The 27,527-nt window shown below is 33.2% G+C and overlaps 2 protein-coding genes and 1 pseudogene across 2 annotated transcripts; 2 read left to right on the forward strand and 1 right to left on the reverse strand.

The window, feature by feature from the left end:
- Positions 1–3,900: 3,900 nt before the first annotated feature.
- LOC140058263 (venom CUB domain-containing protein 2-like) lies at positions 3,901–6,724 on the reverse strand. Its single transcript, XM_072103827.1, has 2 exons — positions 6,571–6,724; positions 3,901–4,250 (listed from the first exon to the last, which is right to left on the reverse strand). Exons 1-2 carry the CDS (start codon positions 6,722–6,724, stop codon positions 3,901–3,903), a joined length of 504 nt encoding a protein of 167 aa, XP_071959928.1.
- Positions 6,725–7,546: 822 nt separating this feature from the next.
- Positions 7,547–26,817, forward strand: LOC140058702 (NCK-interacting protein with SH3 domain-like). Its single transcript, XM_072104415.1, has 10 exons — positions 7,547–7,728; positions 10,966–11,075; positions 12,310–12,901; positions 14,078–14,236; positions 15,974–16,060; positions 18,662–18,881; positions 19,452–19,580; positions 21,050–21,142; positions 21,754–21,926; positions 23,344–26,817. The coding sequence occupies exons 1-10, from the start codon at positions 7,558–7,560 to the stop codon at positions 23,527–23,529; spliced, it is 1,920 nt and encodes a 639-aa protein (XP_071960516.1). The 5' UTR covers positions 7,547–7,557; the 3' UTR covers positions 23,530–26,817.
- Positions 20,101–20,218, forward strand: LOC140059649 (5S ribosomal RNA; annotated as a pseudogene).
- Positions 26,818–27,527: the final 710 nt, after the last annotated feature.

Raw genomic sequence — 27,527 nt, forward strand, 5'->3', positions numbered from 1 at the left:
AGAATTGGAAGGAAAACATCAGTATACATTTGCCAAAAAGTGACATAAAAGTATAAAGAATACTCGATAAAAATACTTTATAATAATCTCATATAGCGCCGCTACATACTCGCACATTATTTGTTTAATAATTTAAGCAGATTCTGAAAGATATATATATATATATATATATATATATATATATATATATATATATATATATATATATCTTTCAGAATCTGACTTTTTCTCATTCTCACAGATTTCTTCATCTTTATCGTTTCAAATTAATTAATTAAATTTCAGTATATCACCGGGCGGTTTAGAATTAATGTTCTTTGCCTCTTGTGTTTATATATATATATATATATATCAAAATACTACGTATGTAAAGATCAACGACTGTAACAATAACATCGGTGGATTTGAGGACAACCCTGAATACCTGTAATATAATAAATTACAAACAGTAATATAACTTAAAACTTAAAATCATCAGCTAACATACCATTTTATCCGCTTTGACAATACAGAATAAATCAAAGAAGTTGTTATTGTTCACAGTCATACCACCATAATGCTTCACTTTGAATGTACCGTAATTTTACAAGTAATATTTAACAGTTAAACCTACCGTTAAATGTATAATTTCAGAAATAACATGATTTATTTGAATTTTTATAAGTAAGAAAACAAAATGAGAATAAACACTTACAGTATAACCAATGATGTCAAACCACCAAATGCATTTTCATACAATGTAGTAATGCCGTTACTGCTTAAATCCCTTCAAAATAAAAACAGTTGGTAAATAACAGTTCACGAGTTGAGGTTTTCTTCTTTGGGGAAAATAGGTACAGTTTGGTGTGTATGTCAGTGGATAAAATAGTGACCCGTAAAATAATTTATCTGTATTGTACTATTATTGTGTATTACTGTACGTGTTAGTGAAAATTAAAGAGAATCGATAACGGTATAACAAACGTTAAAATATTATTCAAATTATAAATACAAAATAAATTGATTTAGTACGTACTGTAGTACGTCAGGAATAGGTTGTTCGTTTATATAATTACTAATCTAAGACGGAGAGATAACATTTTAATACATCTTAAAGGCAATTGAAAAATAATCAATCCCTTACTAAAAGCCGAAAAGTAGCAAGAGTGTGCAACTTATTTGTTATAGAATAGAGAAAAATAGTGCATGTTTAGACACAAACCAGCACAGCTGATGTAATCTGAGGGTAGCCTACAATAATTAAAGTACACGTATAACTAAACGATAAAGAAAGAAATGTATACATATATCAATGTCAAATAACTACTGTAGCTCGATGATATCAAACGGCGCATCTACACACTCACACATTGATTCAATCCGAAAAGTTTACACTGACAAGAAAAGTCAGCATTTTTTTAAAGTTATGTATTATCAACTACCAAAATAATAATAAAATTGTTTAAAATACCGTTCGTTATCTAATTTACGGACATTGGAAGTCTAAAAATCAATATATATGTACATAATTATTTGTTATTTATTGCCTTTGATAACATTAACATACGTTACTCTATTGTGTTAACCCACTGTGTAATAATAGTGCCTGTTTCTGTGGTTAATTGCGCGGTGCAATGCTGGTTTTTCAATTGAGGATTTTTCAATTCTGTTCTCGCACGATTGTGTTATTCTTTTTTATGAAAAGATGAGGGGCATTTTGGAAACACATTTTTTATACAATTCGAATGAGTGTACGATGTATTAACCAATTTACAGAACTTACGTATCGAAAAAAAACACCATGTACTGAAATCGTGGTTTTGTGTGGATGTGCTAATTGGAATGATTCGTTTATGCTAGTCCAGTACTTTTACAATTAACTAATATTAATTTTACGTTGTATCATTTTCATTTCTATATTTTGTAATAAAAATAATATAATCATAATAACATTATTTGTTTTAATATAAGCTTTAGAATTAACGTAACTGCGATCAACGTTTCAATGTTACATTAACTAATTTAAATTGTCTGTAATAAAAATAGTATAAATTATAATTATTTGTTTAATAACATAGACTTTGGGAATAACGTAACTGCGATTGACGTTTCAATGTTACTACGCTTGTCTTATGAAAGCTTACAGTTTGCACAAAACAGGTTATTTTTATGATACTTACAAGAATGTTATTGGTTGATGATTATTGTAGTTCCTGACGGATTCTGCTGTTGTATATTTCCGACAGCTTAAGTAGTTAAATATGCAATCGCATCCAGTTGGACATATTTGTGTTAGGAATATTAATTGTTCTGTAAAAAAAAAATGTTTGTGAAATTAGCTACTAGTTTCGAATTTACCTAAATGGACAGTAAAACAATAGCTATAAAAATGTAATAACTATGTTTGTCATTTAACTATTAATTGTATAGGACTTGGCTCTTGAGTAGGACTAGACGTTGTGAAAAGGTAGATGTATCTTAAGTTTAGGTCATTCTTCAAAGATATCATAATCTAATATCATTTTGATACATTACTGTTGTACATGTGCAATTTTGGATTTGTGGATTTGACGCACACTGGATAAATATTGAAGTTTTTTTCTTCAAATGTCTCTCAATTTCGTGTCCAATTACGTCTGCCGGTGGAATTTGTATAGTCTCTAACAATGCACCATCACCGAGTTGGCCGCATTGGCCGCCTTCTCCAGAGTAGGGTCAAAGAGCCAGTGTTGTGGTGGAATAATGTTTTATAATTCAGGTGATTCATTATTGTCTCGTTTCTAACAATATCGGATTTTTTACCGGGATGAAGTCTCTTTTGCAAAAAGAAGCTTTGTGTTATGTTTGTTTAGAAACCTCTTACCATTACGTTTGTGAATTTCTTCCAATTGATCAATTGTTTTTGCAGAGGTTTTTTAAAGATTTTAGGTTGTTCAGGGAGCGTTTTTTTTGCCTAATTCTCTGCAATCTAAGGTTGTGTCTAATTATCAATCAAGTAAAGAGCTTAAACTATTCATTATGATTAATTACTGTAATTGAATATTTAATTAATGGCAGTAACATAGCCTAGATTATAGAGTATAGACAGTGATTCCGATTAATATTTCTTATAAAATCAAACAACAAACGTAAAAGACTTTAGTATATAATAGCTATCTTCCTTGTATTTAGCTACAGTGTTTTATTTTAGAATTTTTGCAAGGAGTGTTTCTCTGTTTTAAAAGTATCTTCTATCAAATCGCCTAAAAAAGCCTAATCAGGTTAATACATTACACTTTTTCAGTAACTTAGGGGTTATTAGTTTACAATACGTCGCGAAACGCGTTACACTTAGCGACTGACGCGTTTATTTTTTTTCAATATTTATAATACAATTATGTATTATTAATTTTTAAAAAACATTAAAACCTAAATAACCTACTGAATACAAAATATATTCATTGTATCCTAATTTCAAAATTAATATTAAACGGACCCATTTTTTCGAATTAGCATACTCAGGGATGTATGATCCCACAAAAGCATGAAAAAAATACAGATTTTTTATTATTCTTCATTTATCAGACTTATAATAGGCCTTTTTTTAGTTTTAATAAAGTTAATAAATTCCATAGAAAAGACCGAAATAATAATGTTTCTACTTATAAAAAGACAAAATAAACAGATTAATTTCAACACAACCTCATTGAACTGGCAGCGCAGCTAATTTGATTATTTCCTTTTTCAAGTAAATATATTTCTTAAAATCCAATTGGTCTATGTGAACTCTTATGTGACATTAAAATGGCATATTCAACAAAAAATTCCAAAAAAATTATTTTTTCAAGGGATAAAAAATCTTCAATTCTCATTTTACTTATATTTTCAGGTTATAGCCTAAAATGTGAATAATTTCTTGCACCAATTAAATTTAAAAATAACTCAATTACCCGGTGGAACAATTAATGCTGTAACTGTTGCATTAAATCCTCTCTTTGTTTGATCCTCATCAGTAGATAAAGCAATCCACATTGTGTTGATGTTGGAAACTAGAGAATCAAATGTTAAACCTGTAAACATAACGTTATATTCATTTCCTGCAAATGCTATATTCAAAAAATCATATTCGTCCTCCAGTTGAAAGTCGTTGAACTCAAGATGAATGAATAACCCTGGAGAGGTTGTAACCATCCATTCACAGTTTAAATTGTTGTCGCAGTTTTTCGGATAATTAGGAGACCAAAATACATATGATGAGTTCTCAGATTCAAGATGAATATCCTTGTTACATTCTGCAAGAGAAATAAGATAATAATAATACACGGAATGTAGGCCTATTGTTACTATTGTATTGATAGAAAAATAGCGTGATTAGTAATTTAGGTAATCACAATATTTGATATTTTCAAAATAACTTTAAAGGTAATATATCCGGCTAATCCTGTATATCTAATTGTTATTGATGGTATTAATATGATAGGCCTAATAATGATAATGATAATGATAATAATAATAACAATGATAATAACACTAATGATAATAATAATAGTTCATTCTTATAATAGTGCATATATAATCAAGCTCTCAATGCGCTGCACATTATTACCGCGGAAATTGTTTTGGATCATACACGTATGGAAACATACTCCCATATTACTAGTTATTTTTTACCTATCCATGTGTTTTTATAATATAGTTTTAACAACAATTATAGTCTTTCAATCAGCCCGTGCTATACAGTATAAAATAGGGTACACAAAATATATAAAATTACATTAGATTACAAATGTGCAAATAGTAATTAATCAGTAATTGCCACGGCCCAGTTATCCCATTTATAAAAGTGTGAATTTTATCAATTATTACCTATTGATGAAAAATATTTGATTTCCGTGTATACTTTGGTAAATAAATCGAGTAAGTTTACTACCAGGTGTCCAGTTTTAACTGTACAAGGAAAGTTAGCACCTACTCTTTCGCCAAAACCTAACTGCACATGCGCCAAAGCTTGGTGTACCAGGTCAATACAATTTACCAATAACATAGCCTTCTTAACTTATGTAAAATTAAATAAACAACAATCGTCTGACTGAGTCCATGTTATTGTTTAAACTCATAGTCAGACAATTTTTAGTATGTTATGTAGAAACAGAATCACGATTGATCAAGAGAGATAAACCATTTGTGCAAAATTGTAGCCAATTATAATTTCCAATGGATTCTCAAATGTTATTGATTTAAAAAGACAATTGGTCGGGCAATTGTTGTTTATAATTATGTTCTACAGAATTAACCAGTTTTCTGTAGAAAAGAAATGACGGTTGCTCAAGATAGAAATGATTGTGTAAAATTTCGGAGAATTACATTTTTCAATCCACATTATAAGTTTAAAAAAAAAATCAGTTGGGCAATTGTTGTTTCTATGTTCTACAGTATTGACCAGTTTTCTGTAGAAAGAGAATCACGGTTGGTAATTGCTCAATATAAAAACGATTATGTAAAATTGTGGAGAATTACGTCTTTCAATCAATTCTTATTTATATTTTTTTGATTTAAAAAGTAAAACAAGTTGAAGTACTTGAAAGCATACTCACGACTAGAACAGCTTGAAAACGGTACAACAACCAACAACATGATAACGCTAAAGATAAACATCTTGTTACGTATTTCAGTACTGATTCGTTGAAGATTTCCGCAATTCCGTAAGTTCACTCACTCGTATCCGCGAATGAAACTTACCTCCGTGATTCTTTCCAACTTATAACACTTGTTTTTGGTGGTCTTCATTAAATTATGATATTGCTGTTAGACAATTTACAACATTGATTAGATAAATTGTATCACCAGGCCTATACTAAATAAAGTATGAGTTTGTTACTGATGTTGCATGCATTATGTTGTTCTACAATAATTTTAACCTTCATACGATTATACTAAGATCTGGTTGCGTTGTTCTTCGATCGTGTTGTTAAGTTTGTAAACGTTTAATTGAATTATCAGATATATCCTTTGATTAATAATTTATTTGTTTACAAACCGTTGAGAGAAGATTGATACGAGTCCATCTGTTAAAGTCTTCATTTTGCCATTAGTTGTATACATAATGCATATAATATACATAAACGTATTTCATCGTAATATTTATGTTTCAAAGAAGTAATAATTATTAAATCTTCTTATGTGCTTTAGATAAAATATCTATGTTTAGCCAAAAGTAGTAAATGTTTGTTTCATTATGTTCATGTCAAACGCACACATAGTTGTTATTCATATTAGTGGAGTTGATGAATCAAATTATTTCAATACTAAAAATTAACTCCTTTGCTAACGTACTGTTAGATAAATTGTTGATAAATAAATCATGATAACAACCTCATTGTTTCTCAATTGAACGCAACGTAAGAACGTAGACGCAACGCAAACGAGTTGACCAATGACAAGCGACAGTTCGAATAATCCATCGCTTGTGATTGGTCAAATCCCTCACGTTGCGCTAAGCTTAGTTCTCACTTGGACGCATCGTAAGAACGTAGACACAACGCAAGCGAGCAGTGACCAATGACAAGCGAAAGTTCGAATAATCCATCGCTTGTGATTGGTCAAATCCCTTACGTTGTGTGTCTAGTGAGAACGAAGTACAAATAAATATAGCGTAAAGCTTGGTTCCAACTTCATCAACAGACAGTTTACATTGTTTATCTTCAAGATGCCAAAGAGGCTTGTCTTTGTAGTCTAAGCATGAAACATAAAACATAGACAGACGCATTACAATTACAAAAAAATGACATTTTGAGACAGAAAAAGAAAAAATACAAAGTGAGATCAACGCAAGGACGTAACGCAACGCAAAGTGATTTGACCAATCTCAAGCGATGGATAATTCCAACAGTCGAGTGTGATTGGTCAACTTGCTTGCCTTGCGTCTACGTCCTTGCGCTGCGTCCTAGTGGGAACCGAGCTGTGTTTCCCCCGCAGCGTAACACAAATGATCATTCAACCAAACAGATGATTAAAGCAAAAATAAATTGCGCATGAACAGTCATTACCGGACACAAGTGTCCAATCACAACGCAACAATGTGTCTTTTATGTAAAAAAAGTATTGCATTTATCCGAAATATCTGATTTTTCAGGAACTTTATCGGTTAAATTGTATCGATAAATATCTTATTTAATTTAATTATATCTTAATTATCTTATCTTATTTTTCCTATTTTGATATTTCAATGTAAATGTCATTGTATGCCTATTATTAACTGTAGTTTAGCGCGTCTCGCTGACCTGGTTTAATGTTTTTAATATCAAAGCGTCAACAATTGCAGGGAAGGACCATAGGTAAACCCGATTGTTTACATTTTATTTTCTGAACTATTTATTCTGTATAAATATGTTTTAAATAAATGAAATAAAAACGTTTTAAAAGTTTATTCAATATTGCCGTTATGCACCGCCAACAACATTTTATTATTTATTTTTAAAGAAAGTTTATGCTTTCTTGTCGACAATAGAGGGCCTCCCATATAAACTGTGATGGCGACGCCCATGAAACTAATAAAGGTCTTTCAGTTCACCGAATGATTGTTGTAAATAAACAACAACAATGTTTCGAGCTTTGTATGACTATCAAAGTAAAGATGGGAAGTCTATGAACTTTCAGAAAGGGCAACGGTTTACCTTGCTTGACAAAAGCAACGGTCATTGGTGGCAAGTTATGTCCGATCAGTCCGGTACGGTAGGATACGTACCGGCGAATTATGTCACAAAAGATGAGGTAAGGACGGTCTGTTGTCGTGCAGTATGATGGATGGATGGAAGTGGGATGTGTTTGGCCTAGCTAGCTAGCCTAGCTACATGAAGATCTATAGGTCTAAAGAAATTGGCTATGAATCTAGACCAGGGAGAGAAGTGACTGCCCTGCTGCATCATAGCCTAGGCCTTCTTTCTCTATTTATCAAACATTTAATCACATGGATAGAAATTGAAACACAGCATGCGTGCGATGTAGGGGAGGGCCTATCTAGGCCTAGGCGGCCAGGCTAGGCCTACTGTAGGCGACCAGGCTAGGCTGTATCTACTAGGTCTAGGCCTAGAGACTAATAGGGCCTAGGCCTAGCTAGGTAGGCTCATGACACAAATGTATTGCTTTTGTCTACGATCATGTAAAAACCGTAAAATATAACGAAAATGATTAGGCCTAGATCAGTGGTAGGTTTTTAGTCGCGTGGACACTATGTCGGTCGGTCTGTCAGTTTGTCTGTCGGTCTGTCTGTCGGTCCGGTATCACTATGCATTGTATTGTAGCACGCGACTTAATGGCTGTTGGCCTTGTTTATAAAAAAAAAGGATCCAGCACATCTTCTATAATCTTAATGCACTTGTTTGTTTGTTTTATCTTTATACTGGGTGACCTCTTCAGTCAAAGACTGATCTCCCAGAGGGCCCAGTTGGTGATCAGTGGCTGTGATGTACTAATACACCGGGGTAACCCCCTACTCGTCTCGAAAGATGTACTAGGTTCTTTAAAGTGCACACGAGCAAGTTGTGTACACTGGACCTACGGTTTATAGTCCTTATCCGAGAAGACTCGTTCTACCACCAGAACCATGGAGTGAGTGAGCCTCGAACCCCTGCCGATGTTATGGCTACGTGATTACGGTTCCACTGTCTTAACCGCTCGGCCACTCACTCACTTGTCAATTGTATGACCCACTATACGACCTCCGGGCGAGGTGTGTCATTTGTCCAAAGTATGCACCCGTGTGTAAAAAAATATGTATTACCTTTAGGTGACCATGACGCACTGTGACCATGTTGTTTATTATATGGTGGGTGGTAGAGTGACATTGACACACCATTGTCCATTGATATGATGTACCATCTAGGTTTTTTGATGCATTCTTGTGTCAATAATTATTTGTAAATGACGCACTTCTCCTGGGGGTCGTATAGTGGGTCATTTTGACAATGTGCATAATTGTCTGATGTGCGTCATTTAACATATTAAGAACATTACCTTGTTGGTTATAATATAGTGGGTGAGTGGTAGAGTGACATACATTGAAAATGCCATTGTTTATTGATGTAACCTACCATTTAGGTTTTTTGTTGCACCCCTGCGTCAATAATTATTTGTAAATGATGCACCCATAACGCACCTCTCCCGGGAGTCGTATTGTGAGTCATTCGATTGAAAAGGTGCATTACACAAAATGTAATGTTCGTAATTATGGTATACTGTAGGTGCACGCCTACTAAAAGCACATTTAGTATTAATAAATGTTATTATTTTATATTTAAATTTTATACCATTTTTTTAAACAACTAACATTGGAAGTTATCAATTACACCAGTCACCTGTGTGATGTGCCCAAATATGGTAATGACATGCCCAAATATGGTAGTGATATGCCCAAATATGGTAATGACATGCCCAAATATGGTAGTGATATGCCCAAATATGGTAGTGATATGCCCAATATGGTAGTAATATGCCCAAATATGGAAGTGATATGCCCAAATATGGTAGTGATATGCCCAAATATGGTAGTGATATGACATCGTCATGTCCATATATGGGCAACATTACATTTAATTACATAAACGTATTGCTATGTGTAATAATAAATAAAAAATAAGTGGCTTTTGTTATTTTGAATCTTTATTTTTAACGTTATTTTATATTTTTTGTTGTTGTAGGATGCATGCATGTAAGAACTTATCAGATTTTGTAAATCCATAGTGCGTGGTTTTGTTACATTTTTTGGAATAAAGTAACCTATATACATATATATGTGTAATAATACATCATTGATGGATGGACGTTTGAGATGATGTACAGTGAACCATTCCAATGTTGTGTTGTAACATAAGTGATCATGTTCGTTGTGTGTGTTTAAATGCAGGTTTACATACTGTGTGTTAATTTATAATTACCAACTTTGTCCTTAAGCTCTGTCTACACTAGATGTGACAAAAAAAATGTGATGCGCCCAAATAAGGTATTCCCAAATGTGGTAGTGATATGACATCATCGTATCCATATATGGGCACATCACACTTTTTTTGTCACATAAAGTTTGAACTTTATAATCTAATTTCATTATTAGGGATGTACATATGATTTCAGAACCATCGCGAGATTAAGGATATTGATGCATGCACTAATTTTATAGTAACCCTAACCCTTATTGTAATCGAAGCATGAGGCAGTATTAAAGCATTTCTTCTTAAAAGCAAAAGTTTATTAAAGCCTAGTTATGAACCAGCTCGATTTGTGTGCCATTTCAAAGTGATTTTTAATGAAACATGCATTTTGTACAAACACATGTGATGATCACACATTTGTCATGCATTTATCAAGTCTATGCATGACTATTTTGTATACTATTTGAGAGGAAATTCATTCAAATTTATTAAAAATATAAAACTGTTAAAAAAATCTGGAATAAAATACAATGGCGCGGTGGTGTTGTTATCATCTATGGCCGCCACAACAGTTTACATGCAAATCCGACCAGCCCTCTTTCTTGCACACGCTTGTTGAAACAAAAATGAAGAAAAAATCTAAAAGTGCCATTGTCTAGACCCTACAGGCGGTTCTAGAATTCCCTGTCCTTCCCCATTAAAAAAATGTCACGCATTTCAAATCTCTCAGACTCTATGACCCAATTTACACTTACGATTTGAACTGGCCCTAAGTCGGCAATCGATAAGTGTAAAAACTTCATACAGTTAGGCCAGCCCTGGGCCGGATGCAGACCTGGACCACCTCTTGAGGTGGGTCCAGTAGCGGCTTTTATGTTTGGGCTGGCTTATAAAGTGAACCATGACCAATGGCTTAAGAAAATGTAAATTAATCCTCTCAGGTTTTGCGAACGCAAGTGTAAACACGCTAAGAACAGGGTTGAAAAACTTGTACCCGATCCTGGAGCGTCACAGGACCCAATCATAATGTGAAATAGGGTCTATTTATGTTAAATCACAAATTAATTATTTTATGTGTTTTTAGTTACCATCAGATCAAGTTCTTGCGTCTATTGATCGTGCAATGGAGTTCCTTCATATAGCAGCAACCAATAAGAATGGGGTTTACACAGCTGAACAAAGAAAAAGCTTACAGTTAAGTGTGTTAAGTTAACCAAGGCAATCCTAACAGCAGGATGCTGAGCTCTGGAGATCAAAGGGTTTATCTGTGGCTGCGACACAATCAGTTCCACACGTCTTAACAGACACAGCGCGCCGCAGACAATGTACATTGTTGGTATTTGTCGCAGCCAGACATAAGATCAAAGTTCCTATGTTGGCAAGGCAAGCTCAGTGTCCTGTTGTTAGATTGCCTTAGTTTAATAAGAATAATAATAGTGTTCAATTTATATAGCGCAAATTGCAGGGCGCCTCTACTAACCGCTGAACAATCAACAGAAAATGTGAAAAGCACTAATTAATTAATAAGTTAATTAATTAGCCACACAGAGTAGTAACTATCATGTTGAACCAGTTACTGTTTCTGGATTGAATTAGGTCAGGGGTCATCAACAGTTTTCCATTGTAGGCCTATATTTAATTTACAAATAATCTTGCCAGCCACTTTTAGCAAACAGAGTGTCTTAGTGCTGCACTCGTCCATACTTAAGCTCTGTCTACACTATCAAACTAATTTGACAAAAAAAGTGTGATTTGCCCAAATATGGTAGTAATATGACATCATCATGTCCATATTGGCACATCACATTTGTTTGTCGCATAAAGTTTGATAGTGTAGACAGAGCTTTGGTTGAATCTCTTTCAATGAAAATGTTGCTCCTTATTCAACATTAGCATAATATTTCTATATTAGTAATTAGTATACCCTGTACTTCATTATTACTTTTGTTAGTGTAACTTAGTAACCTATGTATACTTTACAAACTTGCATACATGCCAACATCTGAATTAAAAAAATCGGGAAGTGGTGTTTTTTTTAGGTCAACAGCACCCTCTATCTATTATCGAGAGGTAAGGAGTGCAGTGTGTAACGTCACAAACAGTATTGCGTGGTGGCTATGTGAGGGGAATCCCCTTTCCGTTGTGAAGAAAATAAAAAAATGATGACCGCAGATGGTCATACAATGGTTTAAATATCATAAATTTGCTTGTGTAAGCCTTTTTGTTATATTTTTACACAGAAAACCACACAAATACATCAAAATTCAGTTATCTTTGTAACCCAGAGAAAATGTGGAAAACCGGGAGCACAATATTAGGCCGGAAGACAAGTCTAAAATACGGGAGTCTCCCGGCCAAAACGGGAGTGTTAGCATGTATGAAGTTGTATGCAGAAGGGCCTTACTAATCAATTTTAATCTTTTTGTAGGAAGCTTGTTGAACATCGTCAAACCATCATGCGTGAACAGCTAGGTGAAAATGTACCTCAACCAAAAAGAGTAGCACCAGCAGCGCCCCCTAGCCAACTATCATCCTCTCAACAAACTCGAAACTCATTTACAAAAGACAACACGCCTCCGACGTCACCACAAAACTCACCTGTCAAACGAGCATCTAGTACTAAATCAATTAAAGCGCCCTCACCTCCAGCGCAACAAGTGCAATCTGTAATCCCCGTTCCACCTCCAGACTCAACGTCGCAATCGTCAACATCGCAGCCTGTTGATGCTTCCACGAGTCCTATGCCATCACCCGCACGAAAATACCGAGCACCATTATCACCACGTGAACTTGCAAAGTCACCAACCATGGAGTCGTTGATTAGTCCAACACACAGAGCGCGCTCAGACAGTGCAATAGCTTCAAATCTTGGTCCTGAATTAGTTGAAATGGTGCGAGTTAACACAAACCTCAGTTTTAATAAATCTAAAGTGGCTGTTGCCATGGTGTTGAATCATGTTAAAGATTCCGTGCCAAGTGTTGCCATGGTAATGGAGAATATTATAAAAACATTGAATACAGTAAGTTAATCAAAATGTTTATTTTTCAATTATATCAGTTATATTTACTTATTGTTATATTTATTTACATAATTAATTTTGAGGGTAATGTCAGTACAGTCAACTCTCCTAATACCGGACACCTTTGGGCTGGCCAAATATGTCTGGTTTTCCGGAAATTTTGGTATTCGGAATGTGTTTTTATTGGTAAAAATAAATTTTGGACCTTTTGAACTTCAAGAAAAATCTGGTATTGGAAGAGTTTCTGGTGTTCAGAGAGTCGACATAGATTTTTCTCCTATCAAACCACTATTTAAAGATCAACCTCATAATAATAATAGCATATGATTGCTTGCAAAGCTAAATTATCAACTGTTGTATATTAATAATATATCATATTTCCCAAGAGAGTTCCTATTTGTACAGTTAGTTAGTTTACAAAAACAGTTATTTCTCAAACAATATTTGATGAATGTCCTCATAATAATATTCAACATCCAACAATATTTTGCTTAGTGGTATGAATTACAGTATATTGGCATACTGTATCAAAAATTCATACCAAGTATACAAATTACCATGTTAATTATGATACCATAGATGATCTAGAAGGCACGCTGTTCAGCCCTCTTATCCCTAAAGATAGAATACAATGCAAAAGATAAAGGTTCAGCACTTTATTAAAGGACAACTTGACCGAGGACCATTTTTTAACAACGTATTAGAGATGTACATATGATTTCAGAACCATCGCGAGATTAAGGATATCGATGCATGCACTTGCCATACAGCCGTCACCGTAATTTTCTGTGATGTCACAGGTGCATCGCAAAATTTACGTCATGTGTTTTCTGGCAAAGTCTGGCAAATCGTGAACATTTCTAGTAAACACACTTCGTAAATAAATCATAAGAAATGTTTTTTTTATTGTTTCTTTTGCGTATCTGGACTCATTTAGTAAATTTTTCGATGCACCTGCGACGTCACAGTAGTTTACGACGACGGCTGTACGGCGAGCGCATGCGGAGATATCCTTAATCTCGCGATTGTTCTGAAATCATAATGTATGTACATCCCTAATACGTTGTAAAAATATGGTCCTCAGTCATGTTGTCCTTTAACAATTTGTAGGCCCTTTAGAAACCTCTTTAAAGAAACTATACATTTAGCAATGATTTGTTTCCATCTATTATGTAGTCAGGGGTATCTGTTGGAGGTGGACGGGATGAAGAGCGCCTCCAGGTGATTTTTTCTGAGCTGACAAGTTGTAAGGATGATGCGCAACAGAGAAGCTGGGCACTTCACGAGGATGAGTCTATCATTACGGAGTATTTAGAAGAACTTCTTTCAATATTGGTAAAGAAATTATTTTTAAGGCCACCAAAACTAAAGATAAAATAGAATACAGCCCAGTACAGCCAACCTTCTTGTACCGGCCTAGTAACGTTGCTACTATAGCTGTTAGCCACCAACGTTACCTACATTAGGTTTTTTTTTCCGATATAAAAAGACTCAAAATACAACTCATAGTTGAAATGAAGAGCTTACATAGGAAAATGATAATTAACATAAAACCAAGTTTAACGTAGAAAAAACACATTAAGGCCTATGATACAGTAATGAACAGTTTAATTTATTTAAACTTAAATTTACTATAAAAATTGCACAAAGATCAACAGATAACATTAATTATTACAAATTCTTATATATTTACAAATGTTGGCTTGATAGGCCATTATTGTTAATTATATTAAAACTTAAAAGTCATTAAAAAATAATTACTTGTAAATAGTGGCATAACAGCTATGATGAATGCTCACTGGCTAAACCCAGGAACCTCAGAGTTTAAAGACACCTTCCTTACAATTTGTGACGTTTTGTAAAAACAATGCATATATATTACTTTAAAAACATTAAACCAGGTCATTCCTTGTCTTAAATGTACGTTTTATGGTAAATTATGATAAAAAGTGAGAAACAATGCACTACCTAAGTAGCTCACGGCGAATGACCTCTTGTGCACAGTCTTTAGGCCTACAGCCTAGCTAGGCTTTGTTTTGTAGGCCTAGCTGGTAAACATCGGTAACGTACGAACATTGTACGCTAGCTATACCTATTCACATTTTTAACCATTTAAAGACGAAAAAAGTTATCGCAATAGGACTAATAGTATTATTTTTACATTAAATATAGTTTATGATCTTAAATTGAATCTAAAAAACATAGGACAGGTGTCTTTAAGGCGCTCCAGAGCAGGAGAAGTCCAATGCAACTACCAGAGTTCTTCGCCACCTGCATTAGGCCACTGCTTGTAAGGGATATCAAAGATCAACCGAGTTGTTAAAATGAATTTCTGACCTTTTGTTTCAATTGGTTATAAATTCATTTGGTTGATACTTTCTTTGTTTTAATTATTTTGTTGTTCATTCATTAATTTAATCCATTTAAACTATCTAAAGCTCTGTCGACACTATCAAACTTACAAACTTTTCTTACTCTGGTGCCCTTGAATTTCTTAAATTAGAGACTTTGGCTCAAAGAAGGGTGGAGCATTGTCGCAAGTTCGCTGAGTATCTCCCCAAAATTAAACAAACAGCTGATTTAATCCCACCGACCAGACATAGCTGTCATGGTAGGAATTTAAGAAATAAAAACAAAATTACCCAGCTAGCGTCTAAAACATCCAGATTTACCAATAGCCCTATACCCTACTTCATCAAATTACTGAATTCTTAATTTTCTCCCCTGCTAGTTTGCGACTGCTCTCCCCTTCTTTGTTTTTTTTTTTTTTTTTTTTTTTTTTTTCTTTCATATTTTTTATATATATTTATATTTTTGATATGACATGTATTTTACACGCAATTTGGCTCTTAGCCACGAGTTGTAATTTTGGTCAATTTTTTGATATTTGAAATAAAAGTGAATAATAATAATAATAACAAACTGTATGTGATTGTGACAAAAAATGTGATGTGCCCATATATAGACATGATGATGTCATATCACTTCCATATTTGGGAATATTACTGCTATATTTGGGCACATCACACTTTTCTAAATCTAAACTGGAAGTATTCTTTAATGTCCTGACAGAATGATGCTGATAAATGTGTTAGTGTGGGAGTTATCCGACAAGAGGAATTTGAGCCGCTATCAACTCTTGTACAATACTATCAAATGGTAAGCAGAATATCAATTTGTTAAACTGTATGAATCAGTGTTATAATCATAGTCATTTATTTGTGTCACTTAGCAGCCATGTCCATACTGTGTTGAAGCATCGGTTCTCGGCAGATTACTAAAGTTAAACAACGTTGGGCCCGTTTGTGTACTGGATGGGAGGAAATGATAATAAATAATTTTTTAAGTTTTTACGAAAAGTTGAGAGAGAGGAAGAGTTAGCAATACTGGTATCTAATTGATTCCATATTAAAAGTCCAGAAACATAAATAAAGTGGGAAGAACTAGTTAATCTTACAAAAGGAATAGTTAACTGAAACTGATCAACTAAAAAATAATGTTTTTTTAGTATGATAATCATGTTAAAGTATTTAATTTAAAGGTTTCTCCAAGTATAACAATGATACAATTTCTATTTTTTTTAAAGTATAATATATTTACTAGTGACCTAAACATAACGTTCTTGGAATATTCATTCTATTCTTTTATCTGAAATAATTTCTAGACAATTCAATTTTTATTTTGTCCTTGACCAGCACCTATTATCCATAATTGTCTCCCTTTGCCCAGGAGTATAAATGGCTACTAACATTCAGGATGTTGGTTTTATTTATTTGTATCTTTACATGATAGTTATTCCTTAGAGAAGAAATTAATTGTTTTATAATGTAATGTTTTGTTGAATGCAGGAAGTTAATACTATTATAATAAGTTGGTGTACTCACTGTTCTGTACTTGTGTCTGGTTTTGAGTACATAGTTTTAAAGATAAGAATTACTATATTGGTAATGTTTTATTTTCGGTTGCGATAAAATCAACTTCTGGTACTTTAAAGGAGCGCTACTATCTATACTGTTCTGTACTTGTGTCTGATTTTGAGACGTATATATAATAGTTTAAAGATAAGGATTACTATATTGGCTATGTTTTATTTTCGGTTGCAATAAAATCAACTTCTTGTATTTAAAAGGAGCGCTACTATCTATACTGTTCTGTACTTGTGTCTAATTTTGAGACGTATATATAATAGTTTAAAGATAAGGATTACTATATTGGCTATGTTTTATTTTCGGTTGCAATAAAATCAACTTCTTGTATTTAAAAGGAGCGCTACTATCTATACTGTTCTGTACTTGTGTCTAATTTTGAGACGTATATATAATAGTTTAAAGATAAGGATTACTATATTGGCTATGTTTTATTTTCGGTTGCAATAAAATCAACTTCTTGTACTTTAAAGGAACGCTACTATCTATGCTGTTCTGTACTTGTGTCTGATTTTGAGACGTATAATATAATAGTTAAAAGATAAGGGTTACTATATTGAGCATGTTTTATTTTGGTTGCGATAAAATCAACTTCTGGTACTTTAAAGGAGCGCTACTATATATACTGTTCTGTACTTGTGTCTGATTTTGAGATGTATATATAATAGTTTAAAGATAAGGATTACTATATTGATCATGTTTTATTTTGGTTGCGATAAAATCAACTTCTTGTACTTAAAAGGAACGCTACTATCTATACTGTTCTGTACTTGTGTCTAATTTTGAGACGTATAATATAATAGTTAAAAGATAAGCGGGTTACTATATTGGTCATGTTTTATTTTTGTTTGCGATAAAATTAACTTCTTGTACTTAAAAGGAGCTCTATTCTCTATGCTTTTGATGATATAGGTGGTTTTTTATATCAAGCACATTATTTAGTAAATGAAATAAATGACTAAATCTAGAAACAGCGAAGTAACTATATCTTTTTAAAGTTTACAGTAATTATTCTAATCCAAAAATATATAATATAATATCTATGGCAAAATTTTAGATGGATATAAACCAAAAAAAAAACAAAAAACAGTGCTAGCATTGAAACATCGATCCTTTTAAATACAGTAGAGATACACTGTTGTAGCTTCATTTCCTTATTCTTTAACCTTGATAAAAATAATTCTTGGATATTAAATGTTTGCTCAATTCCTCTTCACTTTGTGGTTACTAACACTTGAGGATATACAGTAACTACTTAAAAATTCTTCCTTGCAATTTTCCAATAAAAAAAAAAACAAAATGTACTTCAAATAGTTATTGAAACTTCTTCTCTAACTTAATAAATAAAGAGGTTTACACCGGGCAAATGGGCCCGTATTCATTAAAGGTGATCAATTTTAATCCTGGACATATTTTATGATTTGAAATATCATTTTGAAATTTTAATTTTTCATTTTTATAATTTAAATAAATACCTAATTAAAAGCTATAGTTACATTGTTGCCCACTAATATAAGTAACAAAAATATTACACCAAAACAATTCCCAGACCGGGAATCCTAAGGATCAATTTTTGGAAATAAGGTTGTCACTCAGATATTAGGTAAATTTCTGAGATTTGTAGCTTATTCCATAATTATATAACTATATAAACAAAATAAGTTCAAAAATTATGAAATTTAGCTAACAACTCATAAATATGCATGATATGGTAATGACTTCCACACAGAGAAGATCCTATCTGTCTCCAATATTAATAAAGCGCCAATTGCTCATTTTGTAAGTGGAGATATGATTTATTTATGTTTTCTATCTCTCCTCCATTTCCTCCTAGGAAACAAGGACAAGTATACGGCTTCTGTTACTAAAGGTTTTTGGCTGTATATGTTCGTTAGACATGTTCGCCCTCTCTTATCTGCTGACGTCGGTGCTACCGGTTGAGATTGCTCGTGATACGATGACTGACACAAAAAATATCCAAAAACTCTGCTTCTCTGCTCTAGTACTTACAATGTTATTTTCACAAGGGGAATCAATCCCATATACGCACTATGGTTAGATTTTTTCTGTGTTTTTTTGTGGTTTTTTTTAACTATATTTTAATGAGGGTAATCCATCTAGCAATTGCTTATCATTTGTGACCCTTACAGGTTCACAAGACAAACATATGCACAAGATGCTCTACAAAAACAAAGTCTTATGACAAGTCTTTGGGAGTGGGGTTGTAATTTTGTCTGATATGTGACAGGACTTGAACCCAGGACCCTTAGTAGCCAAGCATCATAACTACCAAGCCACAATTCCACTTCTAATATCTTATTAACAAGTTATATTTGATGGGGTCTTTGTGATAAAAAACTTTTAGTTTTCTTTCATACAGTAACTTAATTATGGTATTGTATATATCACATACTTATGGACAAATTTATTTTGATGTACTATTACTAATAAATACTTGGTGGAAACTTTGAAATCCTGGATCTACCTCTGGAATGCAGTCTTTTATTCTACTTTTTGGTAAACTACTGATTTAATATAAATCAATTACAGTATTATCAAATCAATTATTGTCTTTTAGAATAATATTGATTTTTTTTTAAATGATTTCTCTTCTTTTTTTTTAGATCAGTTGAATGTGGAGTTTGTAAATTATTTATTGAATTCGATTGAGAATCCACCAGTCAATGATGAGGATGAGCAAACTCCTGATCTGTTTGTTAATGTCATTCTTGCTTTCAATCTACAGTTTCGAAGTAAGTCAACAAGTTTGTTGTTTTTTTGCTATAATGTTTTTTGTTTAGTTTTTTTTTTAATCATAAATAATCAATTTTCTTTTTATTTTGGTTCTGTTGTACAATCCCATCATCTTCCTATAAATGTGTTAAGCTCTGTCTACACTTTGTGACTAAAAAATGTGATTTGCTCATATATGGACACGATGACATCACCACTACCATATTTGATTATTTAAACTATCAACGTAGTTTGGCATATTATCAGCAAATTTTAATGCAATTATTAGTCAGTTTCAAAACTGTAAAAATTCACTTTCAGTTTTTAAATATTACAGAAAAACAATGGATACAATAATGTTGCAGTTTTCAATTATCAATTTGTAATGTGTCAATCAGGCATATTTTTTTCATTGTTTTGTTGAAGGTTATTCAGCTATGCTACACTGGTGAAAAGGTCTGTAGTCCAATGTTAATAATAATAATAATATTCGTTCTTATAGCGCTTATTGTACAATGCTTCTAAGCTCTTCACATTATATAATACAGCTTTACCACGTTGAAACACCGGTTCTCGTCAGATCACCGAAGTTAAGCAACGTTCGGCCTGGTTAGAGCTTGGATGGGGGACCATCTGGGAATATTGGGTGCTGTATATGGAGCTGGGGTCCTGTTAGGCATTTGAAATCAGCACTGCTGACTCTTATGGCAGCCCCTGCATCTAGTATCTGCCTCAGATATATTGGCTTATGCCTTTCCTTTAGTCAAGGTGGGCACTGGATGAGAGAAGCCCTTATTTTTATTTTTTTATTTATTTCCAAACCCAACCAACAGCAAAATAAATTCGCCAATAACAGGATCATCAATGATTTATCAATGTTAGGACCAATCAAGGTGCGTTAAACAGTCCTGGCTTTGTTTTTATCAAACCTGTTTTAGTGGCGGTAATTATCGCTGTTGGTTTCGATTGAATACTCCGGTGATTTTTTTTTTAATCAAAAACTTATGAAAACATACTCCCATAATGCAGATACAGTAGTATGTAAACAGCAAATAAGTTGTGTCTTAATCTAACATATACACCTGGGTGGAGAGACGGAAGCGCAAGTAATCTAAGCAATGCGACGAGAATTGGATTTGAAATCACGATCACTAATCCAACGTCCAACACACTGCGCCACGCGCCCTCACGTGTAGACGAAAACAACATTTTTCACTTGTAGTTGTACTGTGCTTTTTTGGGGTTTGAATAGCCTACTGGATAGAATCAACATATTTTGTTTTATGAAAAGAAATTTACTCCCAATAATATTTTAATTTATTGTACAAATCAGAGTATAGTTAATTACTGCAGTAAGAGCCTATTATTTATTTAGCTAACTACAATTGATGTTGATAATGGAAACCACTGTGTTTAATCTGTAGTGTAATAAAAAAAAAACTGTAATATGAGGCATTTTTATTTTCAATAATTTTGTTTGTGTGTTTAGTTCCAGCTGAAAATCCAGTAGTGAAAGCTTTTAGTGACAACTCAAATGTGAAATATTTTACTGAGAAATTTATGCTACTAATCAATAGGGAAGGTGAGTTGATCAATTGATTGTTATTGATAATTACAAATTGTTGTTTACCTTCGGTATTGATTGTGCGATCATTCAATAAATCGGGTCAAAAAGAGGTCACCATTTAAAACATTGCACTATGGCTCAGAGGTTATCTAGAGATTATGGGTTTAAGCTCTGGTTGGTCACGACAGTGTTGACTGCTTGAGCAAGATTTTTTATCCACATGGTTCCTCCTCTCCCACCCATGCGACATAAATGGCTGTGTATAAAAAATCACTGGGAGGGAAATTGTTTTTACCATAATTAATGAGGGTGATCCATCCAGCAATTGCTGATCATTAGGGACCCTTAGAGGTTCACAAGACACTCATACAAGATGCACTACATAAACAAAGTCTTATTACAAGTCTTTGGGAGCGGAGTCCTGACATGTGACGGGACCCAGGACCCTTGGAGTGGTAGCCAAGCATCATAACCACTAAGCCACAACTCCACTCAAAAATGCACTCCACTTTACTTATCACTTTAAATACAAATTATTTATCGAAGTTTAATTAAGTTTAATAATTTTATAATTATTTTATTTTTATGAGTGCAAATTGGAACAGAAGTTTTTTTTTTTTAAATAGATGATCCTATATCCATGTTTGACTTTGAACCTAAGCCACAGAATTCTATGGTGAAGTTTTTAGCTGACATCTTCTCATCAACAGAAACATCAAATATTTTCTACACAAATGATATGAGGGTGCTGATAGATATTGTCATACGACAACTGACGGACTTAAATCCTGGAGACAAGGTACAGTAAACTACCATACCATTGAAGTGTTATTAGGATGACTCTGCGATTGGCTAGAGCGTAGACTCTAATCTTATAGTAGCAGTTCAAAAAGGGATTCTCCATAGCCCTTTTCACATCGAAATTGCAGCAATACCGCAGTAAGCAAGCCGGTATTGTTGCCGGTCTAGACAGACACACAGCAGGTAAAATTGCGGTAATCTTACTGTGAAAAACACAACATATTGCCATCTTTAAAGGGTCTTACACAGCTGTTCCGGCACGGTTCCAGTCCGGCGCTGGCAAATCCAATCGAACGTCAATGTTTCGTTTTTACACGGCAACGCACATATCGATTGCCGCCGCGTGGAGTATTGTGAACGAAACATTGGCTTTCGATTCGCCGAACCGGAACCGTGCTGAAACAGGTTTGAAAGGCCCTTAAGAATAGAGACTCGCACTTTTTTGTAAAAAGAATGGCAGGCAACGGCAACGAACATGCCATGCATGCATGTGGCCGCTGCTTTTGGGTCAATCGTTATTTTTTATTGCTGCATATAAACTATATTTAAATTGCTGTACATACACTAAACTACATACACAGACACCACTCCACGCTAATAGTTTTCCTGACGTGGCCTAAGTAACAAAATCTACTACAAATCAATGCGAGTGTAACATGTGTATGCCTAGCTACAGTAGTACTAGACCCAGTGTATGGTACTTCACTTATAGAATTACTAAGTAGGCCTAGGACCCAGGCTTACGTTACAGCATCTTCCTCTTTGGACCAAAATCACTGTAATATTATTAGCCGTATTTCTTTTAATGTTATATTATTATTACAACATATACTAATCTACACCAATGTCGATATAATCTAGTAATAATAGTTAATAAAAATGTCCCGAATTCGATCTTCGTTTGTAATGCTTTACTGCGTAAGTGGGCCTTATATCGTGAACTCTTTCACACAGATCAGGCTTACGACCGTGATGGTAATATTACAGAAATTTTACTTGGTCCATAGGCGGTCTAACGGACGGAAGCCTGCATTCGGAGGTTTTTACTCTATCACACATAAGCCGGCATTCGCGAATTACTGTAATATTACCGTCTTGCAGCTTTGTATGAAAGGTGCTAACTCAGGGATATGACTACAGCAAATGACCATTCGATAAGCTACAGTAGTCACACCCCTTACCAATGCGAGAACATGTATTGTATAATATTCCATACAATCCTTGTATGCAAAGACACTATAAATTTACCAAGAAACTAATTCATTTAATTGCGATGAACAATAGTTTTCAGACGTGGTCTTATTATTTTAAATGACTTCTGTCACTATCATTGCCATTATTAACATTTTAATTGACTATGAACTGTTTTAGAGGGAATAGTTATTCTTAATACAATTCATGTTTTTTTTTTCTAGAATCGAACCGATTACATTTCACTAGTGCATAGCATACTACAGTTCACGCCTTACAATGACCACAGACATCGCAGGGACGATCTCCAAAAATGCCTTCGATCAATAGCAGAGGAAGAAGATCAGTCAAGTGGGATGGACAGACTCATTGTTCAGGAAATTTTCAAGCAGTTCCCTGGACTTTTCTGATTGGTCAACTGTTTATTTTAGACAAAATAATAAAGTAATAACCAAAAATATATAATTAATATCAGGAATGATAATAACAGTAATGATTAATCATTTTTATAATATTAATCATAATATTAGTAAAATACAACATAATTTTAATGCTATCTAATTCTATAATGCTGAATATTTATATGGTATGGTATCAATATATTATTTATTTGCAATATTTATTCAAATGGTATACCAATTAATTTAAAAATATTTTAAAATAAAAATTCTTTACAATAACTCATCATATTCAACAAGTTTATCTTGAAATTGTTTATGCTTAGAATAGAATGTGCTAGAACTGTACAGTTAAATGGTTATGGTTATTTTATGAGGCGGAAATTAAAAATATGGTATTATTATTTCAATAGTAATAATAATAATGGTCTTTTATGCAATATATGTTTTTATACCCAGTCATAACTAGTGTTATCTATCTTAAAACCTTAAAATGCTGCTAATGTTGTTTCTAAAAAACTGAAGAAGTCTTCTTAATACTGTACTACAGTATAACATAATTTACTATTAAAAGCTTGGTTCCCACTAGCGACTCAACCTCCGCAAGTGCCCTTCCGATAATTGTGTGTGCCTCCGCCTGCGTGAAATCAAACCTGCTTATTGCGCGTCAACGTTAGCATGCCGTAAACCTTGACCTGGTTCACCCCGCGTAGTTTTGGATACGGTCTGTACTATGTTTCAAGTGTTCTTTTGCCTTGCGTTGTTGTATGAAATCCAACTGATTTTATTTGGCGATATTTGCGGCACAGTGTTACACACGTCGTCGGTTCCACCAATACGGCACTTTGCGTAATTACGTCGCTATGTTAAAACTTGGTTCCCACTAGCGACGCAACCTACGCAACGTATGGAAATGCCTTTCAAATAGTTGTGCTTATTCCCCCGCCTGCGTGAAATCAAACCTGCGATGTTTCCAGCACTGTTGCGTCGTCGGTTCCCACTTGTGATTATGCAATACTGCACTTTGCGTCAATACGTCGTAAGCTTGGTTCCCACTAGCGACGCAACCTACGCAATATAAGCAAATGCCCTTCCAATAATTGGGTTTGCCCCCGCCTGCGTGAAATCAAACCTGCGATGTTTGCAGCACTGTTGCGTTGTCAGTTCCCACTTGTGATTACGCAATACGGCACTTTGCGTCAATACGTCGCTGCGTTGCGTTCTAGTGGGAACCACGCTTTAGAGTTGCGTTACGTTGTGTCGCTAGTAGGAACCACGCTTAACATAACACTTGCAAAACATAAGGGTCACATCATCCCCATACATTCACTGCACTAATAGCAGCTGGATACAGACTATTGTGGGAGATATGTTTGTCTTTGATACAAAACAGTTTTAAAGAATTTAAAGATGTATTGTCTCCCAAAAACAGACGTTAAATAGATGATTTTGTAGTTTTAATAAAGTTCACTTCCGTAGGAAAAAAACGGGGAAAAAAAATGTTCTCAGCATTAAAATGCCAAAATAAATGGTTAAATTCAACCAAAAACCAAATGGCTGGCAGCCAATTGAATATTGTTTGCTTTAAATTACAGTTTTTTAGGTAAATACATTTTTTTTTCGATCCCATTTTTTTTTCAAAGTGGATAACTATTAGGCATTAAAATGGCATATTAAAAAAATAATTGTTTTAATAATTTGTTTAGGGGGACAATACATCTTTAACAATTTTACTGAACTTTGGTTAGTAGTATTATATTAGTGTTATGAGATTGTTTTATAATATTTCAAATATATTAATTTTTTTTTCTATGTTATGAAATTATAAACATAATTTATGATACAGTAGGAACCCGGCTTTTTTTCTTGCCAAATGTGTGGCTTGATTGTACCATTGGATAGCATTATAAAATTCAAATACTTTCTATAATAGTAACTTTTGAAACCTCCTTTTTATAATGCAATATACTGTAAAATGTACCGTGTAGTGCAGTGCTTCTGATAATTTGTTTAATCAAACGCGGGAAATTATCTTGTTGACGTTAAGAAGAGATTACGTTGCCAATTTGCAGGTACGTAGTTAATCCCCAATCTAATGGAAAATTGGCCCATGGGCTTAATTGAAGCACTGCAAGGTTTTTTGTTAATCGGAAATATTGTATGATATCAATTATGTAACGTTATAGCGAGGAGACATATTTTTGTGCTGCTATGAACAACGGCTATGAATAATCGTAGTATCATCACTTGAGTTTTTTGTTTGTGTATTTATTGTTTTACCCACCGTTAGTGTTGTACAGTACATTTGTAAGGTAACTATTATGCAATTTCACATATCTTTTTTTTTATAGTGAAAATGTACTGTAGTAAAAAAACAGAAATCTTGAAAAAGAGAAAAATGCTTTCCAACTGTTTATTTTAAGTTACATTCGTCAGCAGCAGGAAACCCGCCATTAACAGAATGGATTTAAAATATATAAATAAAACGATTTAAAATATTTTTAAAATGTTATAAAACAAATAGGCCTACTCACAGATCGTATTACTGTACAAAAACATTGAGCTATCAAAAAATGTGTCAATGAAAATATGTTTTTCAACACAATTGTTAAAAGTAAACAAATACGACCAATACATTCATTTTTGGTAGCTTTGACACGACACAAAAGAATAGATAAAGTAAAATATTAAAATTAGATTTACGAGTACGACATCCAAGCTTTAACACGAAAGGAGAACAACGAGATAAAATCACATGTACAGGGAATCCTCTGATCCCGAATGTCCTATCTTTTGCATTGCGATTTTAGAAATTTAGGGCTGGCTATTTTCATTACACATTATAACATATCGTATTAAATAAGATATGTTATAAATGTACAATGAAAATAGTAAATTTTATTCTAATAAACGCCCTAGAGTGTTTATTGTTTGTAATTCACAACGTGTTACTCGTCTTAGCTCTTCTTCAGTTGGTATTCTTTTTGATATTCGATCGTCGCTGCAGAACAGAATCTTATTTTTAATCGTATATCCCACATGTTACCAGAATTTGAAATAACTTACCTTATTTTGACATTTCTTTTAAAACCAAATTATTAAATTATCTCAATATTTATATATTTTTTTAATGATTTTGATGTTGAAAATGTGTGTAGTTGGTCGCTTTCTTGTAGATGCTTTAATTGTAGATTTTTTTTTCTGTGTGAATCAGTACCTTCTTTTCAATCAAATCCCACGTATTACTAGAATTGAACTTACCTGATAAAATTCGCAACTTTGACATTTCTGGTATTTCTTTTAAAACCAAATATTTTTTTTTTAAATAATTTTGATGTTGAAATTGTGTGCAGTTGGTCGCTTTCTTTTAGATGCTTTAAGCGTAGAATGTATTTATTTTTTTGTGTTTTTTTTTCTCTGTTCTCTGTTTCGGGTTGACCAACTAGCATAGGTGTTTAACACCTGTTTGGTCTTTCCTTGCCTTTTATATTTGTTTTGTCCTTTTCTTTATATTAAATATGAATATGACAGGACAGGAAATGAAAATAAATATTCAAAAAAAAGAAGAAATAAATACCCATAGATATGAAAAAATACAACAAGGCCTAATTAGCATAATATCAAGAAGTAATACAATTTTGTATTAAAAATTCCTGTTAAATTGCAGATCCTTTCAATCATTGAATTCTTCAACAAATAGAAATGTATTGTAATAACATTGTATATGCATGTGGCGTTTGTTAGAATAAATAAGGTAGGGAGTTGCATAGAAAACCATATAAAAGAGTATTAAAGATATATAATTGTATTACAAACTCTGTGTCAAATATCAGACACGCTGACAATATAATTTTATAAATAAAAAGCAGTTTTCAAAATGTTAATGACATTTATTAAACAATAATAAAACAATACATTTTAAAATAATGCGTCATTTGGACACCACTCAAGTAGTCATTAGTAAAAATAAATACTGTGAAGAAGAAGGTAAAGTTACGTCTACTAATTTA

The sequence above is a fragment of the Antedon mediterranea genome, chromosome 9 (genome assembly GCF_964355755.1).
Source record: "Antedon mediterranea chromosome 9, ecAntMedi1.1, whole genome shotgun sequence".
NCBI lineage: Eukaryota > Metazoa > Echinodermata > Crinoidea > Comatulida > Antedonidae > Antedon > Antedon mediterranea.